The sequence below is a fragment of the Bufo bufo genome, chromosome 4, assembly GCF_905171765.1.
Source record: "Bufo bufo chromosome 4, aBufBuf1.1, whole genome shotgun sequence".
NCBI lineage: Eukaryota > Metazoa > Chordata > Amphibia > Anura > Bufonidae > Bufo > Bufo bufo.
The window spans coordinates 529,660,174-529,683,358 of NC_053392.1; the positions used below are offsets into that span (position 1 = coordinate 529,660,174).

The window sequence follows — 23,185 nt, forward strand, 5'->3', positions numbered from 1 at the left end:
CTTTAACAAAGCTCCCATGACTACACTTTACATATATGTGTGGATCTGTGGATGACACATATATAGCATAAGATGCTATATATGTGTCATCCACAGATCCCCACCCCATAACAGTGTCATCCACAGACCACCATTAGTTCAAAACCCACCAAAAGCACACCTTTTGGTTCAAATTTTTTCCCCCCTATTTTCCTCCTCAAAAACCTAGGTGCATCTTATGGGCCGGTGCGTCTTATAGGGCCAAAAATACGGTATTTAATGAAAACCTGATTCAGAGTGCTATGGACCTTAGACTGGGCTGAAGGTTCACTTCCCAACAAGACAATGACCCTAGGGTCACAGTCAAGACAATACAGAAGTGACTTAGGGACAACTCTCTGAATATCCTTGAGTGGGCCAGCCAGAGCCTTTATTTGAATCAAGTCAAACATCTCTGCAGAGATCGGAAAATTGTTGTCCACCTATGGCCCCCATCCAATGTGATAGAGATTGAGAGGCTCTGCAGAGAAGAATGGTAGAAAATCCCCAAATCCAGGTGTGCAAACCTTGTGGCATCATACCCAAGAAGACTGGAGACTGTAATTGCTGCCAACTTCAACTAAATACTCAGTAAAGGGCCTGAATACTTATGTCAATGCAAGACTTTAGTCTTTTTCAAAAAAATGGCGAAGGTTTTTAACATTCTGTCACTTTGCCATTATAGGGGTATTGCGTGCAGAATGATGGGAAAAAGCTAGAATTTCTTTTTTTTTTAGCACAAGGCAGCAACAAAACAAAAGCAAAAGGGTCTAAAGACTTTCCGAACGCATTGTATGCCATCACTTTATGATCTATGGGGCTCAGACCTCTGGGACCCCCATTGGTCCTGAGAACAAAGGGGACGCAGTCCAGGTTTAGTGCCATGTCTTCTTTACGGTTTTTCTCCACACAGAGGCAGTTCAACTACCACTGCAACAAAACTTCATTCAAGTGACCGGGAGGGGGGGGGGCTACAGCTCCTGGCTCACGAGTGGTCAGGAGCACCGCTGTGTAGAGTAAAAGTGAAGAAGACATGGCATAAAACTGGCACTGCATCCCCTTTATACTCAGGACTAGTGCAATATCCTAGCAATATGCCATCTTTGTATAAGATGTATATACCCCATTAAGATACAAGGATATTAAAGGGCTTATTAAAGATACAAGGATGTTAAAGGGCTATTAAATGCCCCCCATTGTCTTATAGGTGCGGGTCCCACCTCTGGGAACCGCACCTACACAGAGAACAGAGGGGGGGGGGGGGGGGCGGAGTGTGTGTGAATGGGATGGGCCACTGCTCCCATTCATTTCTATGGGGCCGATGTAAATAGCCGAGCCAGCATTCAGCCATTTTCGGCGGCCCCATAGAAATGAATGGAGGGCGGCTGCGAATGCACCCTCCACAACTTTCAGGGATCCGTTCTCGGTGTAGGTGCGGGTCCCAGAGTTGCGAACTGCACCTATCAGACAGTGGGGGTATATCCTAGCGATATGACCCCATTGTCTGAGATGGGAAAACCCCTTTAATGCTGATATAAAATTACTTCCAGAGTTTGGTTGGCCGCACTGATCATCACTACCCCATATTCTCTTCGGTCATCCCCAAATACCCAGGATTGTCAGTTATGGGGGAGTCAATAGAGCATTTACTTGAAAGGAAGATCTGCCATGACTCCTTTTTTTCTACACTAAGGAAACAGGTATTAAAGGGGACCTAAACCTTTACTGAAAGCACGGAAGGCGCAGAAGTGTTGCTAGTTGCCCATAGCACTATGCGCCTTTGGCTTGAATCGGCTCTGAAGTGTGTGAATTATGGATCCTATATAGCTTCTATGGATCTGTACTCCGCATGCTGGAAAAGCAGAGCAGAGACCATGTAAGTAGAAGGTTCAAAGTGCTATGAGGGTGACATGTCACCCATGTGTTACGTCACTGGGTCAAATGAAGCATGTGGGACATGTCACAGCTGCAGCCCATCATTGACTTCGGAAGTCACATGGCTCAAATAAAACCGGATGTCGACGCAGGAAAAAACAGGACCGGCAGGCCCAAGGGAGTGCGATGGAGGGTCTAAAAGAAAAGAACACCAAACATGAACCCTTTAATAAGTTCCTTGGTGATATACGGGGATGGTTTTAGAGGGTTTTTTCAGCAGATTGTTCTACTAACAGCCCAACTGGTAATTTCAGTAAGTGATCATGACCAATGACTGCTGGGATTGCACATAGAGGTCAGATATGATGTAATGCACCATACAATTAAAGATTCTGTGGGAGAAGAGAAATAAATCTGAACCAGGAACGTACATAAATTACAAATGGCGCACAGTAAGTTGCGGGCCTGTAAGTTGCGGATTTGCGCAAAGAAAATCCACACCGTAGGTCATGTACATTGTATTCTATGAGAATTTGAAATTCTCATGCACACGATGCAGATTTTTAGCGCAGATTTTGACCCACGGTGCAGATTTTAAAATCTGCAGCATGTTAATTTTTTTTATTTTTCCTGTCTGGATTTTCTCTATTCACTTCAATGGGGACAGTAAAATCCACATGCGGAAAATCTGCACCAAATCCGCAGCAATTGATGCGGATTCACCGCACGGATTTCCCTGTGAAAACCTGCAGATTTCAGTGCGGATTGTCCGCACATAAATCCAGATCGTGTGCATTTACCCTTAAAGATTTTGCAGTGGTCACACAGTTATGCCTCACATTTGAACTCAAATTGTTAATTTCTATAACCAACCAAATTTAAAAAGTTAGAAGATCTCACATTTCCTAACATATGGGGTCATTTATCAAACTGGTGTAAAGTACAGGGTGGGCCATTTATATGGATACACCTTAATAAAATGGGAATGGTTGGTTATATTAACTTCCTGTTTGTGGCACATTAGTATATGTGAGAGGGGAAACTTTTCAAGATGCGTGGTGACCATGGTGGCCATTTTGAAGTCGGCCATTTTGAATCCAACTTTTGTTTTTTCAATAGGAAGAGGGTCATGTGACACATCAAACTTATTGGGAATTTCACAAGAAAAACAATGGTGTGCTTGGTTTTAACGTAACTTTATTCTTTCATGAGTTATTTACAAGTTTCTGACCACTTATAAAATGTGTTCAATGTGCTGCCCATTGTGTTGGATTGTCAATGCAACCCTCTTCTCCCACTCTTCACACACTGATAGCAACACCGCAGGAGAAATGCTAGCACAGGCTTCCAGTATCCATAGTTTCAGGTGCTGCACATCTCGTATCTTCACAGCATAGACAATTGCCTTCAGATGACCCCAAAGATAAAAGTCTAAGAAGGTCAGATCGGAGACCTTGGGTGCCATTCAACTGGCCCACGACGACCAATCCACTTTCCAGGAAACTGTTCATCTAGGAATGCTCGGACCTGACACCCATAATGTGGTGGTGCACCATCTTGCTGGAAAAACTCAGGGAACGTGCCAGCTTCAGTGCATAAAGAGGGAAACACATCATCATGTAGCAATTTCGCATATCCAGTGGCCTTGAGGTTTCCATTGATGAAGAATGGCCCCACTATGTTTGTACCCCATATACCACACCATACCATCAATGGTGCAGCACCTGAAACTACGGATACTGGAAGCCTGTGCTAGCATTTCTCCTGCGGTGTTGCTATCAGTGTGTGAAGAGTGGGAGAAGAGGGTTGCATTGACAATCCAACACAATGGGCAGCACATTGAACACATTTTATAAGTGGTCAGAAACTTGTAAACAACTCATGAAAGAATAAAGTTACGTTAAAACCAAGCACACCATTGTTTTTCTTGTGAAATTCCCAATAAGTTTGATGTGTCACATGACCCTCTTCCTATTGAAAAAACTAAAGTTGCATTCAAAATGACCGCCATGGTCACCACCCATCTTGAAAAGTTTCCCCCCTCACATATACTAATGTGCCACAAACAAGAAGTTAATATCATCAACCATTCCCATTTTATTAAGGTGTATCCATATAAATGGCCCACCCTGTAGAACTGGCTTAGTTGCTCATAGCAACTGGATTCCACCTTTCATTTTCCAAAAGAGCTGTCAAACATGAAAGGTTGAATCTGATTGGTTGCTATGGGCAACTAAGCCAGTTCTACTTTACACCTGTTTGATAAATAACCCCAATAGAAATACATTTCTAAGATTTGACAACACACGCCAGACGACTTTAGTTTCTTGATCTGTATATCCTAGCTTCATGAATGTCAGTCTAAGGCCTATTTCAGAAGAGCGTGTCCAGTGCGGAAAACATGCTCCGTGTGGGAACACGATTTCCCGTTATGGTCACACCTTGTTTCACAGGATGAAACAGCATTATAACAATTTATAATGCTGTGTGTCTCTACACGACCTTACGTCTGACAGCATTAGGTCAGTATAATTCTATAAAAGCAAGATCATGCAGAGACACACAGCATTATAAATCACTATAATGCTGTGTGAGCCTGTGAAACGAGCAGTGTCCATAACAGAAGATCCCACGTGAAACATAGTTTCTGCACTGGACATGCTCATCTGAAAAAGCCCTTATTTTATGTCTGTGGGCAATACCCAAATAAACAGGCACTGCCCCACCATGATCCCCATTATCAGAGCCTGGTGGCAGAAAATAAAAACCAGAGCACTTGAAGGCTGGGGTCCGGAGAGCCCAATTGTGCATTTAGTGCTAACTTTTAACAATGGCGTCTTCATGTCGTGTCTTGTATCTTGGATAACACAGAATTGTTGTAGTAGGTGGATAATTCATGTTAGTTACCGTGAGGATCAGCTTTCTTATAGGCATTCCCGGCATCGACGAAACTTGTGGCGGAATCATGTTTACTCTGAAGCTGCATGTGTAGTTTGGCCGCCTGGCAGAATGCATTTCCCGCAGCTATAAAACAGAGTAACAGAGATCACAACAGCGACAAAATATATCGTATATCTCTCCCACATCTCTCATCAGCACATTAGCAAAGGAAGGCAGACTACCCAAAATAGTCACATTTTCATTCTGAATATTCTGAAACCTGGACGTAGTATGCTGACAGTCAGGACGTTAAAGAGGACCTTTCATCAGAAAAAAAAAAAAAAGTATCTGCAATTCTTATACTACCTTATCGGGCTCCTCTGGATAGATCAGCATCTGATCGGCGGGGGTCCGACACCCGGGACCCCGGCCGATCAGCTGTTTGAGAAGGCAGCGGCACTCCGGCAGCGCCGCGGCCTTCTCACTGTTTACCGCTGGCCCAGTGACATCACGACTTGAATCAACTGGCCTGGGTGGGGCTAAGCTCTGTTCACTTGTGTGGTGCGCCTGCCGGGTGTTTGCTGGCTCTCTTCTAAGTATAGGTGTGGGTCCCAGAGGTGGGACCCGCACCTATCAGACATTGGGGGGGAGGCATATGCCCCCAATGTCTGGAATGGGCCTACCCCTTTAAATGAATGAATATTGATGTATTTGTTCATATGTGCAGAATACTGTTGATCATTATGGTTCTTTACTTGGAAGCAGGGCAGAGCGTTGGGTTGTGGTAGTCCTTTAGGACAGTAAATGTTCCCATACTGACATGTTGATCATTTCCTAGCCAGTGCTTAAGAAAAGCGAGAGATGGTGGTCTCAGACACTGTCCAGGGCGGCCCCTGTTATGTACATGGCACTGGCACTGGTCTTATAGATAAAGATGGAGGAGCCTTCTCAGGGGCCCTCAGGAGCCGACAGCTCCCAATTTCTGGCTGTGGCACTGTTCAGAAGCCAGTAGGGGAGACCGGAGGACACAGGTGCTCTCTCTGACACCTGATTGGTGGCTCAGATTGAGACAAAGGGGAGGAGCTATTTTGCGCAACGGCTGCGGACCCATTCATTTCAATGGGGTCGCAAATGATGCGGTCCCGCAAAAAAGACAGAGCATGTCCTATTCTTGTCCGCAATTGTGGACAAGAATAGGCATTTCTCTCATAGTGTGGGCCATGTGGGGAACGCATAGTGCGGGCCATGTGCGGAACGCATACGGGCCGATATCAGTGTTTTGCGGATCCACAATTTGCGGACCACAAAACACTACGGTCGTCTGAATGAGCCCTTATTAAAAATTAGCAGCTGAAGAAAATAAGTCATTAGCTAAAAAGGAAAGCCCAGTGACTGGGAGCTGAGGAGAAGTTAGACAAGGAATAAGACACAGTCAGCAGTACATTGGGGCAAATTTACTAAGACCGCCAGTCTTAGTTCCCCCTCTGTGCTGCCGCTAGAAGCGTCAAATTTATGACGAAGCGTGTGCCTAGTCATAAATTAGGCGCATCTGTGACAATCTGTGCGCCTGGAGTAAAAAATACGCCAGCCCCTGGGTGGTGTAGTTTTTAGCTCACATTTGCGCCCGTTTCCAAATGTAAATGTAAGTAAATTCGCCAGGGCTGGAGTCCCAGCCCCCGCCCAACTGGCGTACAAAGCGCAAAACCGGCCGTGTGGCAAAATTTTGTCGCACGGCCGGACAGAAAAGAAGACTTGCGACACTCTTTACGTCTAAAAGTGCCGCAAGTCCATTAGAAAACGTGCCCCATTATCTCAACAGCAAAGCCAATGCAAGTCTATGAAAATTACCTCAATTCTAATGTTTATAACCAAATCTAATTTTAGGGACATACTAAAAAGAATGAAGAAAAATAATACACCATTTTATTCATTTTAAAGCTACAGAAATAGGAATAATCAGTTTCCTGTATTTGATAGAGATGAAATGAACACCTATTCCACATATACAGGTGTACACTGAATTCTCGGTGCTTCATAGACAGGGAATGAGCAGGATTATATGTGCAGTTCAGGGATCAGCAACCTTCGGCACTCCAGACGATGTGAAACTACAACTCCCAGCAACTCCCATAGAAGTGAAAGGAGGATTCTGGGAGTTGTCATTTCAGAACAGCGGGCATGCCGGAGGCTGCTGATCCCTGGTGTCGTTTTTAGTGGCATGGACACATATTCCTCATATACAGGTGTATACTGAATTCAACACCAGGCTATTTTATCCGGCATATAAGGAAGAGCGGTCAGATGACTATCCAAAGTGTATGGCCGGCTTTTTCAACTTTTTCCAGCCATATGTTATATCTATTGAACACAATAATACTGACCTGCTCCCTGCTTCTCTATTGCAGCTCCCCAGCTCCATTCAATGATCTTCTGGACTGATGGTGTCAGGTGCACTGCTTGAGCCAATGTCTAGCCTCAGTGGTGACCTGTCCCCAAGCAGCATGTGAACCAGAAGTGACATGCCACTTAGGGACACGTCACCGCTGTGGAGAGTCATTGGCTGTAGTGGTGCAGTGACCCTGTCCGTGTGGAAGTTTACAGGCCGGAGATCAGATGATCAATGGACACAGCCAGGGAGCCAGGACAGAGTAGCAGAGAGCAGATGAATGTGATTTTTGAACAGATACACCACATTGCTGAAAAAAGTTGAAACAGTCCCTAAAGCTGGAAAACTCCTGCTTTCACATCATGCATGGCAGACCCATTTCACCTTTGTCTTGGAGAACTGGATTGCAGAACAAGAGCGAGGGGAAACGTTTCTACGGAAATACTTGGGCCAGGATCCTCCACTGAAGCAGAGATGGATGAGTATGCTGGTGGATGCCTTCAGCAAACGGTAAAGCACTTGATTGATTCCCCTTTAGAGAATGACTATTGACTAACTTCTAGCCTCTCCCCACTCTACACATCCGCAAAAACCCAACAGTACAGTGCATTTGGAAAATCTTCAGATTTTCACAATCTGTTATGTTGCGCTAAAAAAAAAAAAAAAAAAAAAAATTCCATCCGTCATCCTGAACTCAATACCCCATAATGAGAAAGTGAAGAATTTTAGAAACGTTTGCAAATTTATTAAAAAGAAAAATCTTACATTTTTAATGGGCATTCAGACCTTTGCTAGGACACTTGAAATTTTGCTTTGGGGACCTCCCATCTCTCTTGATCATCTTTGAGATGTTTCTACAACTTGATTGTGGTGGACATGATTTGGAAAGACACACCCCTGTCTATGTAATTTCTCACAGCTGACAATGAATATCAGAGCAAAAGCCAAGCCATGAGGAGGAAAGAACTGCTTGTAGAGCTCAGAGACAGGACTGTGTGGAGGCACAGATCTGGAGAAGGGTACAAAAAAAAAATTCTGCTGCACTTGAAGTTCCCAAGAGCACAGTGGCCTCCATAATTCTTCAATGGAAGAAGTTTGGAACAAACAGGACTCTTCCTACAGCTGGCCACCCCACAATTCAGAGGAAAAAGATCTTGGAAAGAGAGTTGACCAAGAACCTAATGGTCACTGTGGCTGAACTCCAAAGATTATATTTATAGATTGGGGAAACTTCCAGAAGGTCAACCATCACTGCAGCATTCTACCAATTTGGGCTTTATGGCAGAGTGGCCAGAAAGAAGCACCAATAAGACACATGAAAGTTTGCAACAAAAAAGAAAGCGCCTAAAGGAATCTCAGACCGAGAAAGAAGATTCTCTTGTGTGATGAATAAAACCAAGATTGAAATTTTTGGTCTCAATTCTAAGTATCATGTTTGAAGGAAAGCAGGCAACTGCCCAATACTATCCATACTGGTGACAGCATCATGCTGTGGGGTGTTTTTGAGCGGACAGGGAAAGTGATTAGAGTTGAGAAAAAGCTGAATGGGGCAAAGTACAGAGATATTCTAAACCTGATCCAAAGTGCATTCCAACAAGACAGTGACCCTAAGCACTTAGCCAAGACAACACAGGAATGGCTTAGGGACAACTCCATGAATGTCCTTGAGTGGCACAGCCAGAGCCCTGACTTGAACACAATCGAACATCTCTGGAGAGACCTGAAAATGGCTGTCCACCGACAGCCCATCTAACCTGACAGAGCTTGAGAGGATCTGCAGAGAAAAATGGCAGAAAATCCCCAAATCCAGGAGTGCAGACCATGTGGCATCATACACAGGAAGACTGGAGGCTGTATTCACTGCCAAAGGCGCTTTAACTAAGTCCTGAGTAAAGGGTCTGAATACTTATGTCAATGCAAGATTTTTGTTTTTCTTTTCAATACATACTGTTCCCACTTTCTCATTATGGGGCTCAGAGTGCAGAATAATGGGAAAAATGTAAACTTTAATTTAATTTTTGCACAAAGCTGCAAAATAAAATGTGAAAAAAGTGAGTGTCTAAAGACTTTTCAATTGCACTGTATAGAATAGTAATGGATGCGATTAAGCAATTATGCATGGGCCCCAGATCACCCCACACCGATTTTCTGAATCGGGCCCAGCAATGTTTGATGGAAGGTCTTAAGCAGCTTCTATGATTACAAAGTAGATGGCCAAAGCCTTAAAAGCTCCCCACAGAGGCTGACACATACCACTCCAGTTCTTGGCCATCTTGAACATGTTGGCAGCTCTGGCATACATTTCACAAGCTTCTTCAATCTTTGTATTTCCACTATGGAAGACAGAAGAGAAAAAAAAGTATTATTAATGGTTAACGACCATTAGTATTTCATTAGTATCGTTGTATCCATATTACCCATATCTTTTTGGCCCAAAAAATAGCCGGGGGGGAAAAAAAAAAAAAAAAAAAAAAAAAAAAATTGAATTAAAGTGGTTATCCAATATCACAAACAGCCTCCCCATCTGCCAGGCCCCTCAGAGGGAATATACTTACCCCGCTCCCTGTTAGACTGTTAGTGTAGGTCCCACCTGTTGGAAGTCACCCTGTCACTGGTATATGAACCAGACACAAATTTGATTAAAATGTGCACCAACAGCTTCTCCTTTTCATATAGTAAGTATAGCAGTAATGCAATTTACATCTATTCATGTTTTGCAATGTTTTCATGTGTCTTTGTGCATAAAGCACACTGCTACTTGTAGTCCTTCTTCGCCTTTGCATTGAAGCCATCGTGCATCTTCTCTTTATATTAGTTTGGAGGTGTTGGTCTAACTCTCTTTTGCATTGTATACTTGGGGCAGTGGCTTCCCCTATTTAGACAATGCTTGGGAGTCATGCAAGTGGTCATAGAGGGCTAGCTGTCAGTCACTGATAGGACACATTTTACTGAATCTTTTCCAATAAAACTATACATCAGTCTGCTCAGCTCCTCCTGCTCTATAACGTGCTGCACCGCATTTTTATGGCGACAGATTCCCTTGGAACTGCAGCGACATCTGTGAAGACTCTTGTCTTATATCTAGATACAAACAGACTTTGCCTGTTTGTATGTGTCCTTAATATAAGGATATACTGGCTAATGTCTCAATTTTAACATCAGTGTGAGGGTTAGGCCTCATGCACACAACCGTATTTTTTCACGGTCCGCAAAACAGGGTTCCGTTGGTCCGTGACCGTTTTTTCGTCCGTGGGTCTTCCTTGATTTTTTGAGGATCCACGGACATGAAAAAACAGTCGTTTTGGTGTCCGCCTGGCCGTGTGGAGCCAAACGGATCCGTCCTGAATTACAATGCAAGTCAATGGGGACGGATCTGTTTGACGTTGACACAATATGGTGCAATTGCAAACGGATCCGTCCCCCTTTGACTTTCAATGTAAAGTCAGGAGTCCCTTTTATACCATCGGATCTGAGTTTTCTCCAATCCGATGGTATATTTTAACTTGAAGCGTCCCCATCACCATGGGAACGCCTCTATGTTAGAATATACTGTCAGTTATGAGTTAGATCGTGAAACTCAAATCCGACAGTATATTCTAACACAGAGGCGTTCCCATGGTGATGGGGACGCTTCAGGTTAGAATATACTAAAAGAACTGTGTACATGACTGCCCCCTGCTGCCTGTTTTTAACTCATTGGTGGCCAGTGCGGCCGGCCCCCCCTCCCCCCCCTGTAGTTAACTCGTTGGTGGCCAGTGGGCCCCCCCTCCCTCCCCTGTAGTTAACTCGTTGGTGGCCAGTGGGCCCCCCCTCCCTCCCCTGTAGTTAACTCGTTGGTGGCCAGTGGGCCCTCCCCCCTCCCTCCCCATTAAAATCTCCCCCCTATCATTGGTGGCAGCGGAGAGTACCGATCGGAGTCCCAGTTTAATCGCTGGGGCTCCGATCGGTAACCAGGACGCTACTGCAGTCCCGGTTGCCATGGTTACTTAGCAATTTGTAGAAGCATTATACTTACCTGCGAGGCTGCGATGTCTGTGTCCGGCCGGGAGCTCCTCCTACTGGTAAGTGACAGGTCTGTGCGGCGCATTGCTTAATGATCTGTCACTTACCAGTAGGAGGAGCTCCCGGCCGGACACAGACATCGCAGCCTCGCAGGTAAGTATAATGCTTCTACAAGTTGCTAAGTAACCATGGCAACCGGGACTGCAGTAGCGTCCTGGTTGCCGATCGGAGCCCCAGCGATTAAACTGGGACTCCGATCGGTACTCTCCGCTGCCACCAATGATAGGGGGGGGGGGGGTTTAATTAGGAGGGGGAGGGAGGGCCCACTGGCCACCAACGAGTTAACTACAGGGGAGGGAGGGGGGCCCACTGGCCACCAATGAGTTAACTACAGGGGAGGGAGGGGGGGCCGCACTGGCCACCAATGTGTTAACTACAGGGGGGGGGGAAGGCCTGCCCCCTGCTGCCTGGCAGCACCTGCCAGGCAGCAGGGGGCAGTCATGTACACAGTTCTCAGTATATTCTAACTAGAAGCGTCCCCATCACTATGGGAACGCCTCTGTGTTAGAATATACTGTCGGATTTGAGTTTTCACAAAGTGAAAACTCATCTCTGAAAAAGCTTTTATGCAGACGGATCATCGGATCCGTCTGTATAAAAAGTAACCTACGGCCACGGATCACGGACGCGGATGCCAATCTTGTGTGCATCCGTGTTCTTTCACGGACCCATTGACTTGAATGGGTCCGTGAACCGTTGTCCGTCAAAAAAATAGGACAGGTCATATTTTTTTGACGGACAGGAAACACGGATCACGGATGCGGCTGCAAAACGGTGCATTTTCCGATTTTTCCACGGACCCATTGAAAGTCAATGGGTCCACGAAAAAAAAGGGAAAACGGCACAACGGCCACGGATGCACACAACGGTCGTGTGCATGAGGCCTTAGTCAGATGTTACTGTTTGCATCCACCACAGCAGTGCACTTAATCTTATAACTATTTATTCCATATATCATACAACCAGAATAAAGGGGTTCTTCAGGAATTAAGAAAATGAAAATACTTAAATATTATTTCATTATAAATATATTCCAAATACCTTACATTAGTTATAATGACTTACTTTGTATGGGTAGCAATCATTAGAAGAAATAAAATGGCCGCCATCCTATACACACATAGCCTGTCCTAATCACACAGCAGGACAAGTTACTTCACAACACTGAGGTAAAGAGCTGCCTCATCCTGCTCTCTGCTTGTCAGGGATTATGGATCTGAACACAGATGATAAGATCTTTAGCTGAATCTCTGTTGGAATTGAGTTCATGAGCAGATGTGGCTAATGAGCAGCAGCACTTGTATGCAGTCTCCATTACCACAGTCTGTCCTGTCTGTACTTCATGTCTCCTGATGAACTCCATTCCCACAATGATTCAGCTAAATATCATATTAAACTGTATTCAGGATGATTATCCCTGACAAGCAGAGCAGAGAGGAGGATGAGGTAGCTCTTTACCTCAGTGTTGTGAAGTAACTTGTCCTTCCTGTGTGATTAGGACAGGTTTTGTGTGTGCTAATAGGACGGCGGCCATTTTTTTTTCTCCTAATCATTGCTCCCGAGACAAAAGGAGTCATTATAACTAGAGATGAGCGAATTTCAGGTTATGAAATTATTTTACGCTGTGTTTACTAGTAAAAGGTAAATTGCGTTATGGATTCCGTTACCATGGACCATAACGCAATTCTATGACAGAATTCCGTCATAATAGGCGTCTATGGGCTGCAAAACGGATCCGTCCTGTTTCCGTTATGCAGGGGAGTCCTCTCCTGATTTTAAGTCCTCTCCTGCATAACGGAAACGGGATGGATCTGTTTTGCAGCCCAAAGACTTCCATTATGAGTACAGAATGAATAACGGAATGCCTCTAAAGGCATTCCGTCATAGAATTGCGTTATGGTCCGTGGTAACTGAATCCAAAACGCAATTCACCTTTTACTAGTAAATTAATTTAAAAAAATTCACTCATCTCTAATTATAACTAATTAAAGGTATTTGGAAATATGTTTATAATAAAGTAATATTTACGTATTTTCATTTTCTTAATTCCCGGAGAACCCCTTTAGGCCTCATGTACACGGCCGTTGTTTTGGTCCGAATCCGAGCCGTCGTTTTAGCGGCTCGGATGCGGACCCATTCACTTCAACGGGGCAGCAAAAGATGCTGACAGCACTCCGTGTGCTGTCCGCATCCGTTGCTCCGTTCCGTGGCCCCGTTAAAAAAATATAACATGTCCTATTCTTGTCCGCGCTTTGCGGACAAGAATAGGCATTTATATTAAAGGCTACCCATGCCGTTCCGCAAATTGCGGAACGTGCACGGACGCCATCCGTGTTTTGCGGATCCGCAATTTGCAAAACACACCGCGGTTGTGTGCATGAGGCTTTAAGCTGTAGAATTCCCTGTGGCCCTCTCCTGCTTGTGACTACACCCCCAGGCCACCCCTCTAAGACATCCGGCGGTGGTAATCTAATAATAAAAGATCATCAACTTGATGTTCACCAGAAGTAATTTCCCCAGACTCTGTGTGATAAGGGACAGGTGGAGCACAAAGAAAGCCAGAACAGACTCCTGACCTCAATCTCCTACATCAAATCAGCAGCTTGTATGTCCTGAAGTCTGGATTACCAAGTATAAACTTGAATAATGACGGGTTGTGCGCCCCTAGACAGACCTGACGTACCCAGTGTCACCGCTGAAGTCTTCAGGCTGGAAGGGAGGACTGGAAATGTGTTTGCAAAGTCAGATTCACACATCATAAATGCTCCAAATCTCCCCCCTCGCCCCATTTTATGTGATGTCCAAGGAGTCGAGGGACGGTTGGCGCTTTTATTAAAAAAATGATGCATGTGGTTAGGTTAAAGGGGTTGTCCGAGTTATGAAAAATATATATATAGCACTGTAAATCTGATGGGCAGCAATATATAACTAAGCAAGTTTTTGGCAAAAAAAAAATCAATATTTCCTCATTTCCCTGGTTCTCTTCTGGCCCTATGTTTAACTGCAATAACAACAATCTCTGCCCCTCCTCCTGCTATGCAAAGGGAGTGAAGAATACAAGTGCTGCCCTGAGTGACATGTCTGCCTGGTGGGAGACTTAGCAGTATGTTGTATGTGTAGGACTACAAGTCCCAGCTGTATGACGACACTGCTGATACACACAGGATCTTCCCCCTACCTGTTCTTGTGCAATGCTCTGCAGAACTCCTCTGTCAGCTCTTGTGCCCAGCATTTGTCTACTCACTGCCTGCAGCTACTCAGTAAAGCCTTCAGCCCTGAGTCTGTGCAGCTGAAGGGGTTAAGAATCAAGGTAGAGAGCAGACAGCAGTGAAGGGGGGCGTTGTGTACAGACTCATATCTGATCTCTCAGGCTTCTGCACGAAACATCATCAGTACAGGGAGAGGGGCTGACTTCACAGGTCATGTGACCCTCAGTGAAATCTGAGAAAGGAGCAACTACAGATGCAGAAAGTGCATGGTAAAGCTGTTACATTTGCCTAGTTAGAAACATACAAAGAACAAAAAAAATAACTCACACGACCCCTTTAAGTGTTCACATACAAGATAAAGATCAGACGCCATGTATGAGTGTGGGCTAAGGTAATATAGTAACATAGTACATAAGGCCGAAAAAAGACATTTGTCCATCCAGTTCGGCCTGTCATCCTACAAGTTGATCCAGAGGAAGGCAAAAAAAGCCTGTGAGGTAGAAGCCAATTTTCCTCACTTTAGGGGAATAAAAAATTCCTTCCCGACTCCAATCAGGCAATCAGAATAACTCCCTGGATCAACGACCCCTCTCTAGTAGCTATAGCCTGTAATATTATTACACTCCAGAAATACATCCAGGCCCCTCTTGAATTCCTTTATTGTACTCACCATCACCACCTCCTCAGGCAGAGAGTTCCATAGTCTCACTGCTCTTACCGTAAAGAACCCTTTTCTATGTTTGTGTACAAACCTTCTTTCCTCCAAACGCAGAGGATGTCCCCTCGTCACAGTCACAGTCCTGGGGATAAATAGATGATGGGATAGATCTCTGTACTGCCCCCTGATATATTTATACATAGTAATTAGATCTCCCCTCAGTCGTCTTTTTTCTAACGTGAATAACCCTAATTTTGATAATCTTTCAGGGTACTGTAGTTGCCCCATTCCAGTTATTACTTTAGTTGCCCTCCTTTGGACCCTCTCCAGCTCTGCTATGTCTGCCTTGTTCACAGGAGCCCAGAACTGTACACAGTACTCCATGTGTGGTCTGACCAGTGATTTGTAAAGTGGTAGGACTATGTTCTCATCACGGGCATCTATGCCCCTTTTGATGCAACCCATTATCTTATTGGCCTTGGCAGCAGCTGCCTGACACTGTTTTTGCAGCTTAGTTTGCGGTTTATTAAAATTCCTGCGGTCCGCAAGGGACAATCTCCACGGCAAGCATCACACCCAATTTCGCAAAGTATAATCACTAAGCGGGAGATTTATCACATGGGGAATTTCTTTTAGTCAGTTTTGCAGGAGTCCGCACTGTCTGCAAACTTATCAAATGTTGCACGTGTGAACATTTGACAAATTTGGCGCATCTTTAGGTCTAACATTTCTGTTTGGAGAGGTTACTCCACTTTCTACTCCAGCCCTTTACTGGAGGAAGGCTGGGACAATTTTGGCAGCTTTTTAACAAGTCTCAGTTGATAAATCTGGCTTAAAGGGGTTGTCTGAATTTTAATATTGATGACCTATTTTCAGAAGAGTTGGCCCCCGCCAGTCCAATAGCAGCAGTGAGCAGGTGTAATTATACCTAAGCCATACCATTCACTTACTATACATTCAAACAGGAGGGAGCTGTCCCATAGAAGCGAATGCGACACCATTGCTGTAATTGCCTCTGCTCACTGGCCACTGCTGCGGTTGCGATGGTAAGCAGGTAAACGATGAAGGGAAAGCAGCGCTTGCTGCAAGGGTGCCAGGAGTCGGACCCCCATGGATCTGATATTGATAACCTATCATGAGGATAGGTCATCAATATATTTTTTTTTAAAAAGTGAACAACCCCTTCAAATAGTCTCGACAGGCTAAGGTCTCATGCACAGGATCGTATTTTCCATCTGTGCACTATCCGCATCCACCCCCCCCCCCCCCCCCCCCCCCCTTCCCCGCTGATCCGTTTTTTGCAGACTGAAATACAGACAGGATTATGTGCAAGAGGCCTAACTATGTCCACGTCAGTCTTTCATATGGTGGGTACAATTACTATACCGGGCCCCTATGGCAAGAGTTAGGGTTAAGGCTCATTCAGACGGCCGTATGCTGTCCGCAAAAATACTGAATGCTATCCGTTTTTTTGCGGATCCGCAAAAAAAATGAAACATGTCCTATACTTGTCCGTGAAAATCAGGACATGGCCCCATTGAAGTCTATGGGTCCGCAAAAATACTGAATGCTATCCGTTTTTTTGCAGATCCGTTTTTTTGCGGATCCGCAAAAAAACGGATAGCATTCAGTATTTTTGCGGACAGCATACGGCCGTCTGAATGAGCCCTTAATGAGTATCTGTCGCGCCCCTTTGGTTTACATAGAGGTACTAGGCAGGGGTGTCCCCTATCACCTATGTTATTTGCCCTGGTTATGGAGCCCCCTTACTCAGCTAGTTAATGGGTCGGGACTCATTGAGGGGTGGTCTATAGCGGGAACACAGGAAAAGATTTCGCTCTACGCTGATGATCTTCTAGTGTATCTGGCAGATACTGGTCCTTCCTTGGAAGCTCTTCTGGATACTATAGATGGCTTTGGGAAATATTCGGGCCTTAGGGTTAATTGGAGTATATCTAGCCTTTGCTTGGTAGATGAGATGGATCCTGCAGACATAACACCCATCTCACGTTTGAAGGTAGTGACTTCTTTTGTTTACTTGGGGATTAAGGATACACAGGGATCCCAGGCAGTTCTATAGGCTCAATATAGTCCCCACTATGGAGTATATTACTCGAAAACTCGAAGCTTGGGAAAATCTACCACTGACATTGATAGGTAGAGCAAATATGATAAAAATGGCTGTGCTGCCGAAGCTTCTATATCTTTATAGAGCAGCTCCTATAAAAGATCCCCTTTATCCACTTCGGCTCCTTATATATGATTTTTTTCCCCGTTTTTGTGGAAACATCAGTCCCCTCGCATTGCTAGAAAGTCTTTGAAAGCCTTATATAATCAGGGGGGGTTGAGACTACCAGACATGTAGTTGTACTACATTGCTGCCCAATTAGTGTATGCCTCCTGGTGGATCAGGGCAGATGCCAATAACCCGGCAGTGGTATTAGAGGCGGCTCTGGTGGGCTCCCATGAGGCATTGGCCAACTTTGTATATCGGGGGGAGCTACTTCAGTCCTGCATTACACTGAAGCAATGGCGCAGTGGTGATGGCTTGGGAGCAGTTTGTGGTGACGCACGCTGAGAGTGAGGGATGTGATACTTGGTCCCTGTACGTACTATTGTGGCGCAATAAGCAGCTGCAAGAACTGCTTCACTTAGCCGATTATGAATTTTGGCCCCAGAGGGGTGTTAAATACCTCACTCAATTGTATGTGGATGGGGTATTCTGTTCATTTGACAGCCTTCGTAGTGAATACAATGTGCCCCGTACGTGTTTCTATCGGTACCTCCAGCTGAGGCACGCCTGTGAGGCCCAATTTAAATCCTTATCCTTGAAATGTGGCCCCGTTGAATCTGTGGCCCGGGTGAAACAACCTTATAAACCTATTTCATCATTCTACGTTGAAATTATGAAATTGCAGGATTCACCGCTCTGTCGCTCCTTCGAGCGTTGGAGGGTTGATATCCCGGATCTGGAGGTGTCTCACCTGGAGGAACACGGTAATAAGCGCTCGTGACCAGCTCATTCAACTTAAGTGGGTCCTCAGGGTTTATCTCACTCCAGTGCGTCTGCATCATATGCGTAGGCGCCCAGACCCCTCCTGTACCAGGTGTGGAGAGCCGAGAGGATCCTTGCATCATATGGTATGGACATGTCCTGTTGTGCGGAAGTTCTGGAGTGAGATTTGTGATTTTATCTCCTCAGAGCTGGGACTCCCGGGGATACTCTCTCCTATAGTGTGCCTATTAGGTTTAGTGTCAGAAATAGATCCTACTAAATATGGAAGGAAGCTGCTCCGTTTACTCATGTTTTATGGGAGGAAAACAATCCTTTTGCATTGGAAACCACCAGAGACCCCTACCCTTGGTTCTTGGATCCAACCGATAAACGCTGACCTGCAGATGTACAAACTCACTTTTGAAGCAAGGGGGAATCCTGACAGATTCGATCAGATTTGGGGACCTTGGTTATGTACGCAGGGCACTATTTGAGCTTAGGTGCCAGGTTCTGGGACTCCAGGTTGTATGACTGAGTAGGTGAATGGTTGTTGGGTCCTGTACTCGTAAATATGCCATGATGTAAGGGCTCTTTCACACTTGCATTGTTCTTTTCCGTCGTCGGGGCTCTATGCCGGAAAAATCCTGATCAGGATTATCCCAATGCATTCTGAATGGAGAGAAATCCGTTCAGAATGCATCAGGATGTCTTCAGTTCCGGACCGGAACGTTTTTTGGCCGGAGAAAATACCGCAGCATGCTGCGCTTTTTGCTCCGGCCAAAAATCCTGAACACTTGCCGCAAGGCCGGATCCGGAATTAATGCCCATTGAAAGGCATTAATCCGGATCCAGCCTTAAGCTAAACGTCGTTTCGGCGCATTACCGGATCCGACGTTTAGCTTTTTCTGAATGGTTACCATGGCTGCCAGGACGCTAAAGTCCTGTTTGCCATGGTAAAGTGTAGTGGGGAGCGGGGGAGCAGTATACTTACCGTCCGTGCGGCTCCCGGGGCGCTTCAGAGTGACGTCAGGGCGCCCCACGCGCATGGATGACTTGATCGCATGGATCACGTCATCCATGCGCATGGGGCGCTCTGACGGTAAGTATACTGCTCCCCCGCTCCCCACTACTACTACGGCAACCAGGACTTTAATAGCGTCCTGGCTGCCATAGTAACAACACTGAACGCATTTTGAAGACTGATCAGTCTTCAAATGCTTTCAGTTCACTTGCGTTGTTACGGATCCGGCAGGCACTTCCGGCAAATGGAGTGCATGACGGATCCGGACAACGCAAGTGTGAAAGTAGCCTAATACAGGACTGCTCATTTGTTTAGCAACATTTTGTCATTGACTTATTCTGAGATACTTCTTGTATGATGCGGATCTTCAGACTGGTTGTCTGGCTGTCTTCGTTTCTGTATCCCTATTGGGATTTGGAGAAGTTTTGTAAAGTTAAAATGCTTTCTATAAATAAACACTATTAAAAAAAATATATATATATATATATATATACACATACATACATACATATACACACACATATACATATACACTGCTCAAAAAAATAAAGGGAACACAAAAATCCTAGATCTGAATTAATTAAATATTCTTCTGAAATACTTTGTTCTTTACATAGTTGAATGTGCTGACAACAAAATCACACAAAAATAAAAAAATGGAAATCAAATTTTTCAACCCATGGAGGTCTGGATTTGGAGTCACCCTCAAAATTAAAGTGGAAAAACACACTACAGGCTGATCCAACTTTGATGTAATGTCCTTAAAACAAGTCAAAATGAGGCTCAGTAGTGTGTGTGGCCTCCACGTGCCTGTATGACCTCCCTACAACGCCTGTGCATGCTCCTGATGAGGTGGCGGACGGTCTCCTGAGGGATCTCCTCCCAGACCTGGACTAAAGCATCTGCCAACTCCTGGACAGTCTATGGTGCAACGTGACGTTGGTGGATAGAGCGAGACATGATGTCCCAGATGTGCTCAATTGGATTCAGGTCTGGGGAATGGGCGGGCCAGTCCATAGCATCAATGCCTTCGTCTTGCAGGAACTGCTGACACACTTCAGCCACATGAGGTCTAGCATTGTCTTGCATTAGGAGGAACCCAGGGCCAACCGCACCAGCATATGGTCTCACAAGGGGTCTGAGGATCTCATCTCGGTACCTAATGGCAGTCAGGCTACCTCTGGCGAGCACATGGAGGGCTGTGCGGCCCTCCAAAGAAATGCCACCCCACACCATTACTGACCCAATGCCAAACCGGTCATGCTGGAGGATGTTGCAGGCAGCAGAACGTTCTCCACGGCGTCTCCAGGCTCTGTCACGTCTGTCACATGTGCTCAGTGTGAACCTGCTTTCATCTGTGAAGAGCACAGGGCGCCAGTGGCGAATTTGCCAATCTTGGTGTTCTCTGGCAAATGCCAAACGTCCTGCACGGTGTTGGGCTGTAAGCACAACCCCCACCTGTGGACGTCGGGCCCTCATATCACCCTCATGGAGTCTGTTTCTGACTGTTTGAGCAGACACATGAACATTTGTGGCCTGCTGGAGGTCATTTTGCAGGGCTCTGGCAGTGCTCCTCCTGTTCCTCCTTGCACAAAGGCGGAGGTAGCGGTCCTGCTGCTGGGTTGTTGCCCTCCTACGGCCTCCTCCTTGTCTCCTGATGTACTGGCCTGTCTCCTGGTAGCGCCTCCATGCTATGGACACTACGCTGACAGACACAGCAAACCTTCTTGCCACAGCTCGCATTGATGTGCCATCCTGGATAAGCTGCACTACCTGAGCCACTTGTGTGGGTTGTAGACTCCGTCTCATGCTACCACTAGAGTGAAAGCACCGCCAGCATTCAAAAGTGACCAAAACATCAGCCAGGAAGCATAGGAACTGAGAAGTGGTCTGTGATCACCACCTGCAGAACCACTTCTTTATTGGGGGTGTCTTGCTAATTGCCTATAATTTCCACCTGTTGTCTATCCCATTTGCACAACAGCATGTGAAATTGATTGTCACTCAGTGTTGCTTCCTAAGTGGACAGTTTGATTTCACAGAAGTGTGATTGACTTGGAGTTACATTGTGTTGTTTAAGTGTTCCCTTTATTTTTTTGAGCAGTGTGTATATATATATATATATATATATATATATATATATATATATATATATATATATATATATATATATAAAAAAATATATATATCCACCTTCGATCCACTTTTCAAAGCTGCAGTGATGTTGCTAAATTTTTGGGTCAATAAACCTAAAAAGTTGCAACACCCTATTTTTACCCCCTAAAAGTTTGGTGCAATTAAAGGGGTTCTCAATTTTTCCTATATTGATAACCTATCAATATCAGATTGGTGGGGATCTGACCCCCGATACCCCTGCCAATTAGCTTTATGAAGAAAATGCAGCACTCCTGTGACCGCTGTGTTCCATACACTGGTTACCTGCTCGGCGTTGGCACAGCAGCAGCGATCAGTGTAATAGCTCCAGGGGGCGAAGGAACTTTAATCACACTGCTCGCCACTGCAATGTCAATGGCGAATAGGTAATCAGTGTAGAGAAAGCTTGAGCACTGCGGTCTCTTCATGCAGCTGTTCGGCGGGGGTGCCAGGAGTCGGATCCCCGCCAATCTGATATTGATGACCTATCCTGAGGGTGGGTCATCAATATGGGAAAAGCTGAAAACCTATTTAACTTTAAGGCCACATGCACACAGTGTATATTAGGCTAGGGCTACACAACGACATTTTGTTGCACCAATGTCGCAGCACAATTTTTATAATTATAGTCTATGGCAGGGATGGCCAACCTGAGGCTCTCCAGATGTTGCAAAACTACAACTCCCAGCATGCCCAGACTGCCAACAGCTATCAGCCTGCAGCAGGGCATTGTGGGAATTGTAGTTTTACAACAGCTGGAGAGCCTCAGGTCTATGGTGTCGCACTGCAACATGACAATAGCAAAAAATCCATCCAAGATGGATGGATTTTTCTGACACTGTCGCATCGCAGCATGTCACATGTCGCACTGCAACACCATAGACTATCAATCTAAAAATTGTTGCGCAACATTGGTGCGCCACATGTTGCCGTGTACTTGTGCTCTATGTGCCGCTCCACACATGTTGCAGTGTACTTGTGCTCTATGTGCCGCTCCACACATGTTGCAGTGTACTTGTGCTCTATGTGCCGCGCGACACATGTTGCCGTGTACTTGTGCTCTATGTGCCGCGCCACACATGTTGCAGTGCACTTGTGCTCTATGTGCCGCTCCACACATGTTGCAGTGCACTTGTGCTCTATGTGCCGCTCCACACATGTTGCAGCGTACTTGTGCTCTATGTGCCGCTCCACACATGTTGCAGTGCACTTGTGCTCTATGTGCCGCTCCACACATGTTGCAGTGCACTTGTGCTCTATGTGCCGCTCCACACATGTTGCCGTGTACTTGTGCTCTATGTGCCGCGCGACACATGTTGCAGTGCACTTGTGCTCTATGTGCCGCTCCACACATGTTGCAGTGTACTCGTGCTCTATGTGCCGCGCCACACATGTTGCAGTGCACTCGTGCTCTATGTGCCGCGCCACACATGTTGCAGTGCACTCGTGCTCTATGTGCCGCGCCACATGTTGCCGTGTACTTGTGCTCTATGTGCCGCTCCACACATGTTGCAGTGTACTTGTGCTCTATGTGCCGCTCCACACATGTTGCAGTGTACTTGTGCTCTATGTGCCGCGCGACACATGTTGCCGTGTACTTGTGCTCTATGTGCCGCTCCACACATGTTGCAGTGCACTTGTGCTCTATGTGCCGCGCCACACATGTTGCAGTGCACTTGTGCTCTATGTGCCGCTCCACACATGTTGCAGTGTACTTGTGCTCTATGTGCCGCTCCACACATGTTGCAGTGCACTCGTGCTCTATGTGCCGCTCCACACATGTTGCAGTGCACTTGTGCTCTATGTGCCGCTCCACACATGTTGCAGTGCACTTGTGCTCTATGTGCCGCTCCACACATGTTGCAGTGCACTTGTGCTCTATGTGCCGCGCGACACATGTTGCAGTGCACTTGTGCTCTATGTGCCG

General features: G+C 45.7%; 1 protein-coding gene across 1 annotated transcript in view; it reads right to left on the bottom strand.

Annotated features, from left to right (window-relative positions):
• Nucleotides 1-23,185, bottom strand: part of NAPB (NSF attachment protein beta) — a 53,208-nt gene that overhangs the window by 27,085 nt on the left and 2,938 nt on the right. Inside the window, exons 2-3 of the mRNA XM_040429765.1 lie at nt 9,413-9,492; nt 4,801-4,917 (exon numbers count right to left, since the gene is read on the bottom strand). Coding sequence (XP_040285699.1) covers nt 4,801-4,917; nt 9,413-9,492 — 197 coding nt within the window. The remainder of the gene's footprint in view (nt 1-4,800; nt 4,918-9,412; nt 9,493-23,185) is intronic.